This window comes from Ictidomys tridecemlineatus, chromosome 14 (genome assembly GCF_052094955.1).
Source record: "Ictidomys tridecemlineatus isolate mIctTri1 chromosome 14, mIctTri1.hap1, whole genome shotgun sequence".
Lineage (NCBI taxonomy): Eukaryota > Metazoa > Chordata > Mammalia > Rodentia > Sciuridae > Ictidomys > Ictidomys tridecemlineatus.
This window is the reverse complement of record NC_135490.1, coordinates 33,992,403-34,005,685: the sequence shown is the minus strand read 5'-3', so window position 1 is coordinate 34,005,685 and position 13,283 is coordinate 33,992,403. Positions and strand designations below refer to the sequence as shown.

Genomic DNA, 13,283 nt, shown 5'->3' with positions numbered 1-13,283 from the left:
AGGAGGAAAGTAAAGCATTTTCTTCATGTCTTTAAAAAAAATTATTAAAAATAATGAATTTCATAATTTTATGAAAAATAATGCATTTCATAATTTTTATGAAAAATATTGCTTATTTTAGAAAACCAGAAGATATGGAAAGGAAGACAAATCCACCTACACTTTCATAACCCCAAAATAATCATGTATTTTCCTTCATACATCTAGCTCTTTCATTGTACTTTTCTCTAAAAGAGATCACTACTTGACATTACATTTTCTACAGTGTCATTTTCACGAAAACATAACATTCCATTCATGGAAGTGCCATAGTATAGTTAATATCTTTGTGTGTGTGTGTGTTGCTGGGGATTGAACCCAGGGTCTTGTGAATGCCAGGCAAGCACTCTACCAACTGAGCTATAGTTAATGTACCAACCCCAGCCCTAGTTAATCTCTTATTGATGAACAATCACAATTTAAAAAAATTTTGGTGCTTTGATAGGGCTGGGGTTGTGGCTCAGTGGTAGAGCACTTGTCTAGTATGTGTGAGGCACCAGGTTCAAACCTCAGCACCAATTAAAAATAAATAAATAAATAGATAGATAAAGGTATTAGGTCTATCTACAACTAAAAAAATATTTTTTAAAAAATTTGGTGCTTTGCCAAATTTCTTACAGCTCAATCTCTGCATACCCTTGATCGTTTCCTTAGGAAAAAAATCACTCTCACATATATATATTTAAAGGTAAAGTAAAATGCAATTGCCAATGGGAGTGGGGGATTACTCTCACAAGATTTCTGGGTCATATTTGTTCTAAGGTTTTTACATATCATTTGATCGTGTTTTTCATATGCCATTTCATTCAGTTGGCTTAATGTTTTGAATAAATAATTCATTCTCATGTTTGAAAAATGTCCCTTCTCCTCTGTCTTCTGCCTTCCAGCTTCCCACTTACTAAACACAAATAACATCATAATTAATTTCCATATGTTCTTTCACAGAGTTTTCATCTTCATATACAAATATGAATGTATGTTTTTATTCTTATACAAATAAAAGCATATTACACAGGAAGGGTCTGTCTTGGTGACATCCATGAGTACTTTAACTTTGTAGTTGTTGAATATATTTTTCTGTAAATATGAGTTGAGGGCAAGGCAGTTGATAGTGCAGTTCAGATATCGTGTCTCCTTCCTGTGGTTACTTCTTTTTATTGTTGCTTTGGGGAAGGGGATGGTAGTCTATATCAGTTACATAGAGAGGATGTCTATTAACTTCACAACTTCATGGATTTTCTTTAGTTCTTTGAAGCTTGGGCTGTTTTTTTTTATTACCCAAAACTTTTTATTAATATTTTTTTTAAAGAGAGAGTGAGAGAGGAGAGAGAGAGAATTTTTAATATTTTATTTTTTAGTTCTCGGCGGACACAACATCTTTGTTGGTATGTGGTGCTGAGGATTGAACCCGGGCCGCATGCATGCCAGGCGAGCGCGCTACCACTTGAGCCACATCCCCAGCCCCTTTATTAATATTTTTAATCAAGAGCTCATAATTGGGTACATATATGGGGTATGATACGATGTTTTGATATATGTACATGATGAAGAATGATTAAATCAAGTTAATATATCTGTAACCTTTTTGTGGTGAAATGTCTGAAATTTACTCAGCTATTTCTCAAAATACACTTTATTTTTTAACTGTAGTCACTAGGCTGTGCACTAGTCTCAACGTATTCTTCCCGTCTAACTGAAACGTGTTTCTTTAGCCAACATCTTGGTGCCCCTGCCCTGGCCTCTGGTAGCCACCATTCTATTCTCTATATAGCAGTTTTTAATTACATGCTTATTTAAAGTTGTTTCTTCTTTTTAATGAATGGCTTCTATTATCTTAATGGAATGTTCCCCTTTAATGTCTTATAATATTTTTTATCTTGAAAATCTATATGGTCTGATGTTAGCATGGCCAGAGGTGCTTTCTTATGTTTCCTTTGCATGGTGAATCTTTTTTTATCCATTTACATTCAATCTGTGTTTTTTTGGGGGGGGGTTGTCTTTTGCCTTTAGAATATCTTTTTTATAGACAATTTAACATCTCTCCCTTTTAATTGGATTGCTTGGTATATTTAGTTTTTAAATTATTATTTTTTACTAGTACATTAAAGTTATAATATATAACAGAGGATTCATTATGCCATATTTCTACCTGCACCAATCTCATTCCACTGTTATATATTATAACTTTAATGTATTCTACTGATCTCCCTTCTAATACTGGTATTTTAATTAGTACACTATAATTATAGCTGGGATTCATTGTGGTATATTTATTTGTACATGGACACAGCATAATTTGGTGGATTTTTTTCACCAGTACTTGTAGTTACTGATACGTTAGGTTTTGAACCCACTGTCTTGCTATTTACTTTCCATCTGTCCCTTCTGTTTCTTTAGCTTTGTTGCTCCTCTAAAAATACATTTATTTCAATGTAATTTTAAACATGGTTAGGTTCAAGTTGTCCCACTTACTCCTTGTTTTACATTTACTCCTCTATATTTTTGTCCTTCTGTTACTAATTTTGGTTTCTTCACGTATTTTGTTGTTGTTTGCCAAAGCCAATGTCTCGGCTTGGCACCAGAATCACGAGCCACCACACAGCTTTGTAGGTTCAAACAGCAATTCTTTATTCCCGCTCTCACACCGCCTCCACACAGGTCCAGGGGCAAAACGTTCTGCTGTCTCCCGCACAAACCACCTACTCCACGAGGCTATCTCCAAATCCCATTTTAATCTCACGAGAACTCAACGGGAACAAGCAGCAGGAACACCCTAATCCCAGCAATAATCTTCAACTTCCAACTTCCCTAAAACCCATTATCTTAAACTGGCAACGCCTTAAACTCAAGGAGCCGGTTACTTCCTCAAACCTGATCAGCTCTAAACCCGGATCTGCCTAGGTCCTTGAGCAAGGTCACCTCATTAAAGCATGCATGCAATGTCCCATCAAATGTCCTCTAAGCAGCATGGGGTACGCTTGGCAAGGAAATTTCGATGCGTCATTCCTACTTGGTAATGGCCCTCAGCAGTTGTTGATGTTCTCTATTGGCTTCTTAGCTATGCCACTTTTAAGTTTTTATTTTTAGTGTGTTAAAAATATAGATCCTTAAATTAACAAAGTTTATTACTACTTTATTTCTCATAATTAATTACTATTCACTATATAAATGTATTACGTAACAACATTATATTTCCATTTATTCACCCCATCCTCTGCTATTTTGCTCATAGGTTTTAATTCTACTTAAATTATAAATCTAACTTTACAATGTTGTCATTTTTGCTTGTAACAATTATCTTTTAAGGAAATTATAAAGGGAAAAATACAGTCTTTACTCGTCTTCCTGTTCTTTTACCATCTTGTAAAAATATATTTCTATCTAATACCCTTTCCCTTCAGACTATAGAACATCATCTGGCATTTCTCTGCTGGTGACAGATTCTCTCAGATTTTGTTTTTCTAAAACTGTTTCACTCTACCACCCCCCAATTGACCATGTGCATGCAAGTTATATTGGCAAAAAATAATGCCACAGCCACTAGAAGCTTCAAGAGACAAAAAATCTCCAAGATGGCAACTACTGAGCTACATTCTCAGCCTCATCCCTTACTTTAAAGCATATCTTTAATATGTTCCTTTTCTTTGGCTATTGTTGAGATTATATCTTTATCCTTAGTTTTCATCATTTTAACTTTGTTATGGCTATGAATTATATTGTATTTGTCTTACATGGGGCTTGATGAGTTTTTCAGATCTGTAAATCAGGGAAATTTCAGTCAATATTTCTTCAAATACAGTTTTCTTGTGGTTCTCACCCTCTTCACTTTGAACTTGTATTTATTTTAAATCACAAGATATTTTTAGTCAGGTCCCTGAGACTCTGGTCCTTTTAAAATCTATTTTCTCTGTAATCTGCAAATTGGATAGAATTTTATTGTTCTGTCTTCAAATTCACTATTTTTTGCCATTATAGCTTGCAATTAAGTCCATATGGATTGGGCTGAATGGTGCTCCTCGCCAAAAGATTTGCCTATGTCCAATTCCAGATTACTCTGTATTTCGTGGGTGTGCCCAAATGTCTTCACAAGAATCCTTGTGAGAGAGGCAGAGGAAGATTAGACAGAGAAGACAATGTGAAGACAGAGGAAGAACTGAGTGATATGGCTTAAGCCTAGGAATGCCACAGCCACTAGAAGCTGAAAGAGATTTTCCCTCAGCCCCCGGGAGAGAGCGCTATCCTGCTGATGCCTCTGTTTTTTTGGCCCATTTGGAGCTAATTTCCAAAATTCTAGTCTTCATAACTCTCAGAGGATAAATTTCTGCTGTTTTGAGGTACCAAGTTTGTGTTAGTTTGTTATTAGCAGACACAGGCAACTGATGTACCACCTAATGATTTTTCTCTTTCTAGCTATGTGCTTTTGCTTCCAAAATTTACATTTAGCTCTTTTCTTGTAATTTCTGTTTTTCTAAGGAGATTCTCAATTGAGTTATGACCATCATTTCCTTTACCTCCTTAGACATAATTATGATAGCTGCTTTAAAATCTTTGTTTTCTAACTGCATTATCTGGGCTTCTTCAGATCAGTTTCTGTTGGGTGCGTTTTTTCTGTCTTGACTATGGGTCATATTTTCCTGTGTGATAATTTTTAATCTAATAGATATATAATAGACATTGTTGTTGATAGGTTGTTGAGGCACTGAGTTCTATGTCATCTTGTGAGTATTGTTACCTTTTACTTTAGCAGGTGTGGCTAATCATCTTGAAGTTCTATAGGCTTTGTTGGGGACGGTTTGTGAAAAATCCTGAGGTGTTTTCTAAATATTTCTAATTTTAGAGTCACCTCTGTATATGTTCTCAGTTACTGTGTAACAAATTACTGAGGAAGTAGTGGGTTGACCTCCTATGCACAAGACCCTGGGTTCAATCCCCAGCACCACACACACACACACACACACAGTGGTTGAAATAACTTGTTTATTACCTCACATTTTCTTTTTCTTTTTTTTAAATATTTATTTTTTAGTTTTACACATTGCCTTTGTTTTATTTTTTGTGTGGTTCTGAGAGGGCCTCGCTCGTGCTAGGTAAGAGCTCTACAGCTGAGCACAACCCCAGCCCTGTGACCTCACATTTTCTGTAGGTTAGAAGTCCACCCTCTACTCAGCTTGATTCTCTGCTCGGGGTCTCATACAGCTGAAATCAAGGTCTATGGCAGGACTGAAATCTCATCTGAGACTCAGGGTCTTCATCTAAGATTTTGACTGAGGTCCTTATTTTCTCTCTAGTTGGAAGCTGTGTAGCTTTCAGCTCCACAGGCTGCCCTCGGGCACTAGTCTTGTGACCCTTTTTCAGCAAGGCCTGTTCCTCTTCAAAGCCAGCCAGACACCTCTGCAGAATGCCACAGCAGGGTCTTATGTGATACTTGCAATCAAGGGAGCAATGCCCATCAGGCACAAGTGCCACCCACACTCAAGGGCAGTTTGATTATACAAGTTACCCAAGTTACCTTAGAATTCTGCTCACCATAGTCTCCACTCTGGCTCCCTGGTAGACCTGGTCAGAGATTGGTTTTAGGCTTTGATAGGGTGGCTCTAGAACAGGCCTTACTCAAGGGCAGTGTTTCTCAACCTGTTTTCATTATTGTCCTCCCTAAGAAGCTTTTTTTTGCGGGGGAGGGGGGTTACTGGGGATTGATCTCAGGGGCACTCAGCCACTGAGCCACATCCCCAGCCCTATTTTGTATTTAGAGACAGGGTCTCACTGAGTTGCTTAGCGCCTCACTGTTGCTAAGGCTGGCTTTGAACTCTCAATCCTCCTTTTTCAGCCTTCCAAACTGCTGGGATTACTTACAGGCGTGCGCTACTGTGCCTGGGTCCTAAGAAGCTTTTTTAAATAGGCATTTTTCCTCCTTATCATCCTCCCCCCAAAACACAGTGAACCAGTTCTTACCCCACGGAGAGCAATATGGTCTTGTCTGGGAGCTCATGCTCTAATAGTTTATAGTTCTTATCCCTAAGTATGGGTCCTTCTGCCTGACCCCTTGTCAGTGAGAGCTCTGCAATTAGCCACTTGTCAGTACAGTAAACCAGTTAGCCAGTTGAGAGCTCTGCATTTTCTACATCTAATTTCCTTGTCTTCTATTATCTGTTAGGTTGTTAATCCCACGATAACCCCTTTCTTGTAAACTTTCTACAGTCTCGCCCTTCATGTGTGTGTATAGTACTTATTTGAGGACTTTCTGGGGACCCCCACACAAACTCCTGATGCTCTGAATAGCTTATTCCAACTGCATCAGCTGCCCCACACTATGCTTCCCCCGAGAGAGACTACCTAAATGCAGGATAACCTTTACTCACCATACATTTCCTTCCATAACTTTTGTGACCACCATCCCTTGGAATCCCAAATTTCTGTTCCTTTCTACAACTTGGGATGATGCATATGTTTCCATCATCTGATCCTTTCAAGTCTCATGCTCTCTGGGACTCTGTGCAAGAACTCCTATGCATGTTAGGTAATTAAACATGGGTTTTCTCTTATGTCAGTTTCATTGCATCCCAGCCAAAAAAAAAAAAAAACAGAAAGAAATGCGGGAGGGGCTGGGGATGTGGCTCAAGTGGTAGCGCACTCACCTGGCATGCGTGAGGCACTGGGTTCGATCCTTAGCACCACATAAAAATAAAATAAAGATATTGTGTCCACCTTAAGAACTTTAAAAAATATATTAAAAAAAGAAATGCGGGAGCCATTTTCTCTTTCATACATGAGCTATAACGGCTGGTATTTCATCATGGATACAGCAGAAAACTTCCTCATTGCAATCATTCCTTTTTTTTTTTAATATACCTTTATTTTATTTATTTTTATGTGGTGCTGAGGATCAAACCCAGAGCCTCACACTTGCTAGGCGAGGGCTCTACTGCTGAGACACAACCCCAGTCCCATTGCAGCCATTCTTAAAAATCAACCAAAAGCTTTAATTTTCCCAGTGTTTCATATATTAATTTATATAGCATCAAAATAATTTAGAATTAGGTGATAATTATAGCTAAATATTGATTGACAACTTGATAACATGGTCTTAATGGTCTTAATCCTTATGTCAAAAATTTTTCTTAATACTACCCACACCCCCGGTAGAAAACGCAGAAAAAAGGGAAAATATCTCCTGGAAAAAGGAAGAAATCAAGAAGAGAAGCCATCGACTCAGGTACAAATTTTGTCACTCATTCAAGGAATTCATGAAAGAAAATTTGTTTTAATTTTTTAAAGTAGCATTAGTAGAAGTAGTAAATTGCCACTGTGAAAAATTAAGGATGTGTGACTTTGGAGTGACATTTTTTTTCTAGTGTATTGCCATGAAAATTTTCAACATATAGCAAAACTGAAAGAATTTTAGAATTTATATTCATGGGCTACCACCTGTTTCGGAGTTGACATTTTATTATAGTTGCTTTATCACCTATTAATTCATTTGACTTTTAGTGTATTTTAAAATAAATTATAGACATCAGTTCTTCTGAAATACTTTAGCTTCCATGTCAGTAATTAAGAGTTCAGTATTTGTCAACCATTTTTTCTTGCAATGCAAAATGCACATACAGAACGCTGAAATCTGAGGTGTGTCGTTGCTGAGTTTGGGGAAATGCAAACATATAACTCAAACCACTATCAAAATATAAATGCTTGCCATTGTTCTAGAAAGTTTTTCTATGTATCTGTCAGTCCACTCCTCCACAGCCCCAGAGGCAATTTCTTGGGATTGTTTTTTCTACCATAGATTAGTTGTGCATGCTCGAGAATTTCATATACATGAAATCACATAGTATGTACTCTTGAGATTCATTCACACTGTTTTGAGTCTTTCTTATTACTGTGTAGTATTTCCCTGAATGACTATACCACAATTTATCCAGTCTCTATGATGGACAACTGACTCATTTCCAGGTTTTGGCTATTATAAGTAAAGCCACTATGAACACTTATTTATTTATTTATTTATTTATTTATTTTTGGTCTAGGGATGCTCTATCACTGAGGTACATCTCCATTCCTTTTTATTTTTTTTTTATTTTGAGATAGGGTCTTGCTAAGTTGCTGCAGCTGGCAAAAGTAGCTGATGATAAGAAACCATAAAGAAAGTCACAAAATTTTAAAAAAAAACTGAAAAAAGATACTATATGTGATTAGCAAACTCCTAAAAAATGAATAAAAAGACAATTAGAAAATTGGGCAGATGACATCAATAAATATTAACTGAATAGAGAACAGAGTAGAATAAACTTGAAGAATCCATCTCTGTATTAGTCACCTTTCTGCTCCTACAATACTGCCTCTAAGAGAAAAGATTTGTTTTGGCTCTCAGTTTTGGAGGTCCTTTGTGATTAGTTGGCCCCCTTGCTGTGGGCCTGTGGTGAGACTCTCCATCACATCAGGAGCATGTGGCACTGCAAAACTTCCCACCCTGTGATGGGGAAGCAAGAGAGAAAGAGGAAAAGGCCAGGTCCCATAACCTCCTTCTAGGGCACACCCCAGTGACCTAATGCCCCCCCATTAGAGCCCACCTCTCAAAGGTCCCACCACTTCCCAATAGTGTCCTTAACACATGGGCCTTTGGGGACACTCACATCCAAACTACAGCGATCACTAATCATAGAAATCTAAGTTACTACTACAGTGAGCCACCTTGTCGCACCTACTAGACTGGCAAATATTTTAGTCTCAATTTCATATATAATGGAGATTACCATCAGTGGAAATCTTTAATTGCAGGTATAAAAAGATAAAATTTTTTTTACAATCACCTGGACAACTCTGGTGATGTTGAAAATGAGGCCAAACAAAACCTATAGTTGCTTGTGGCTGCATTTATTAGCAGTCCTTACACCTGTCCAAAAAATGTGTATTTTAGTGTTCTGACATTATTTTTTATGCCAGCAAAACCTATCACAGTAGAAATTATGGATAAGTCATGGTATATTTTCTACCAGAATGAAATACAAAGTAAAATATTTTTTGGTCCATCAACATAAATATGAAAACATCAAAAACATGCAAAACTGAACTATATTGTTTAGGATTATATTCATGTACTATAGAATCAACTAATAAGATAAATGCAAAATGCAGAATAGTATGTGGCAGGGGATACAAGTGGAGGGTACACAGGATGCCTAATATCTTATTAATGTTCTCTTTATTAAGTTGTACAGTGGGCCTATGAGTATTCCTTTTATTATTCATCTTTACATCAAACATACATAAATGTTTTTGTGTATATAAAATATCTCATAATGGTTCAGTGGTTAAACACCCCTGGGTTCAATCCCTGATACCCCTCCCCCCCAAAAAATAAGGTGGACAGGCTGCATATAATGGTTCTGAATTAAACTTTAAAAATCTATTAAGCTATTAAGAGCTTAAGGAAGATTTTTATTTGGACTATTAATAAAATACTTAGTATTACTTAATTTAGAAAAACCAGACTTCTTTTGTTTTTGTTTTTGTTTGTTTTTGTTTTTTGGTACAAGAGATTGAACTTGGGCATTTGGCCACTGAGCAACACCCTCAGCCCTATTTTGTATTTTATTTAAAGACAGGGTCTCACTGAGTTCCTTAGCACCTCACCTTTTGCTGAAGCTGGCTTTGACCTCATGATCCTCCTGTCTCAGCTTCCCAAACTGCTGGGATTACAGGCTTGTGTGTCACTGCACCTAGCCAGACTACTTTTGATAGATTATTGGTTTATCCAAAGATCCTAGTAAGTTGAGCTTAACTGAGCAAGGATTTGGGAATTGGGATAGTGGCTGAATTGGGCTGAGTTGCATTGTGGCTCTAGTCTAGAAGCCTTAACAGTGTACCTTTTACTAATTCCTGTTTCTAATTTGTAAATTAATAGCAATGAAACAACAGAATATTTACTGTGTGCTAGTCATTACACTGAGTGTTTAATATCATCCTTACTCCAGTCCTCATAATAAACCTATGGGGGACAGATGCTATTGTTTTCCCCATTTTTACAGATAAACAAATTGAGACGTAGGTCAAAATACTTGTCTGAGCTTGCATACCTTAACTGGGATCAGCCAGTGTTTCAGGCATCTATTAATGCATAACAAAGTACCCCACACTTGTTATTTAAAATAATAGTCAAAAAACTACAGTCTACAGTCCAAATATGACCCTTGCCTTTTGTTGAAAATAAACTTTTATCGGGACATAGCCAGATTCATTCATTTGAACACATTCATGCTACAATGGTAGGGCTGAGTAATTGGCTCATAAAGCCAACAGTAGTTACTATTTGGCACTTTACAGAAGGTTGCCAATAGAATCATAACCACCACCATTTGATCACCTCACAGTTTTACTTTGGGCAGTTCTAATTTGCTACCTTCATTTGGTGACTGGGCTGAGTAGAAGTCTGAGTAGGCTCCATTCATGTGTGTGGTGCATGGAGTTAGTTACCGCATGTGATTTTTTTTTTTTTTTTTTTTCTCCATGTGGCTAGCTTGGGCTTTCCTGTTGTTTGGCAGTCAGAATTTCACATGATGGTTGACTTCCAAAAGGGAGCATATAAGGAGGGAAAAAGTAGAAGCTGCAGATCTTTTTAAGACCTGGCCTTGGAAGTGGTACTGTATCACTCCATCATGTCCTATTGATCAAGCCAGTCATCAAGGAAGGGAAATGGGAAAAAGTGGCAAAGAATTTGTGGCTGTTATTAATCCATGTCGGTCAAGCATTGGACTCAGGTCAGTGTGAATCCATATGCCATCAGCTTTGCAGTATTAAATAAGGAAGTAATTATGGAAAAAGAACGATCCTGTCACTGGTTTCCATTGGTTTGTTAACAGTATACAAAAAATTTGGATATTTATTCAAAAATTAACTGATAATAATACCTTACAAATGCATAGTAATTTATAGCTTTTGTAAATGTACTCATAGGTATTTTCTTACTTGAGTCAATGTCACAACAAAAGCCAGAACTTATTTTTGTGGAATTGAAGTTGAACTCCACCACTCAACTCCATCCTCACCTTGAACTTGATACCCTTTTGCCTCAACTTCTGAAGTTACTGGGATTATAGGCATGTGCCACCACACCTGGTTGGTAGAACATGTTTCATTTCTTCAGTTTCACTATTGAGGAAACTGGGCCCTGGGTGGTTAAATATTTGCTAAGGTGTCAAGACTAGTAAGAAAGAAGCTCAAATGAGAACCTAGGTTTTCAGATTCCTAGTCCAGCATATTACTATGTTACAAATTTTTAAATTAATGTGTTCAGTAGTCTTGATGTATTCTACATGGCTTATCAGATAATTAAAATTTAGAAAATACAACTGAGAGATGTTTATCACCAGTTGTGTTGTTAAATAATAGCAGACTATTCAATAAAAGTCCAGCAAGGTAATTAAAGGCAGCAATGCTTTTGATTACTTGTGCAAAAATAGGAGAACTGAACTAGGTGTGGTGGCACATGCCTATAATCCCAGCAGCTCGGGAGGCTGAGGCAGGAGGATGGTGAGTTCAAAGCCAGCCTAAGCAATGGGGAGACCCTAAGCAACTCAGTGAGACCCTGTCTCCAAATAAAATACAAAATAGGGCTGAGGATGTGGCTCAGTGGTCAAGTGCCCCTGAGTTCAATCCCCCTACTCCCCTACCCCCCAAAATGGGAGAACCAGGTGGACAGTAGTAAGAGTGAGAGCTTAGATGGGTTTGTGGGACTGTGCCTGGATGGGAAGAAGTATGGCTTCTCCCAGATTCTTTGGTGATAGGTCTCTAGCAATTTTCTAGGACTATTTTTATTTTCAGAACCTTTGACCTAAAGCCAAATTATGAAAAATCAGTGTATTAAATTGACTTATCTTAATATTCTAGATACTTCCGAAAGTGTGCATATTTGGTGTCTAGAAGGGAGGAAGACCAGAGACATCATGGAATTGGATATTGTTTTGTCTGCATTTGAGAAAACCATTGTAGAATATAAGTAAGTCTTCTGATGTTGTGATGTATGCTTGATGAATTTCCCCTGAAGCATTCTTCTGCTCATCGCACCATTTTTTGATATGTAGTGTTTTCACTATCATTGCACTATAGATATTTTTATATCTATTACACATATATTTATTAGGCTAATTTCAAACTATTGAAGCATGTTGTCTAAAATATATTTCCTATGGACTCTCTTATCTAAGATGTGTTCCATTTTGAAATAGTGCATTCCCCCTATGTTGTTGATTTAGCCTTTGAGTTTGTTGCCCTCTGTGGTCTGTCAGCTCTCATGAGTGAAAGGTTTGGAGGTACATGAGCCCTCAGTCATGGTGCAGAATAGCCCATCAGGTCAGGACTTCACCCTGTGCCAGAGAGAAACAGCATCAAGAGTCAACAGCCCTTTGATTGTCAATTCTCCAGCCTGAGGGGGTTGGTGGGAGACAGTGAAGAAACAGCTACATAAAGTCATTCTCCACCTGTGTTTTCTCCAGACGTTACAAGAACAGGCCCTAGTTTTATTCTTGTTTTTCATTGTTGTAGTTGTTGTTTTCTTCCTTTTCTTTCCTGAAGTCCTTGAGGTTAAAAAAAAAAAAGATATTATCAAAACTGCAGGAGCTGGGGATATAGCTCAGTTGGTAGAGTGCTTGACTCCACAAGGCCCTGGGTTCAGTCCCCAGCACCACCAAAAAAATGCAAACTGGCAGAGTGAGCCTGAGATGTGGTTCAGCCAGCTACCCCTGAGAACATCACTGGCCTCTCAGAGTAGTGACTGGGAGGACAGCAGTGAGGTCAGAGGATGGGGTGTGGATTCAGAGGAAGAAAAGAGAACTGGCAGCTCAGGAGACGAGGAGGCTTGAAGCAGAAGGCACAGACTACAACACAGAGTGCCGGGGAGGACACAGGCGTGGAAGGAAAGAAGAAATAACAAGAACAGAGGAACTTCTCTGAACCCCTCTGTGTTTAAACCAGGGATATCCCTCAGTTCTGCCCCAGGACTGACTTAGTCCCACACTGCCCTGGGGGATTTTTGGCCACTGTTTTAGTCAGCTTTTTCATCACTGTGACCAAAAAGACCCAACCAGAGCAACATAGAGGGGCTTACAGTTTAAGAGGTCTCAATCCATAGATGGTTGGTTCTTCTGCTGTGGGCCTGAGGTAAGGCAGAAAGAAAATCGGGGCACAAGAGTGTGGTGGAGGAAAGCAGCGCAGGACATGACACAAGGAAGCAGAGGGAGGAGTCTGCTCAC

General features: G+C 38.0%; 1 protein-coding gene across 1 annotated transcript in view; it reads left to right on the top strand.

Annotated features, from left to right (window-relative positions):
• Positions 1-13,283, top strand: part of Cenpu (centromere protein U) — a 42,303-nt gene that overhangs the window by 18,197 nt on the left and 10,823 nt on the right. Inside the window, exons 7-8 of the mRNA XM_005329255.5 lie at positions 7,183-7,252; positions 11,923-12,031. Of these exons, the coding sequence (XP_005329312.1) occupies positions 7,183-7,252; positions 11,923-12,031 (179 nt within the window). The remainder of the gene's footprint in view (positions 1-7,182; positions 7,253-11,922; positions 12,032-13,283) is intronic.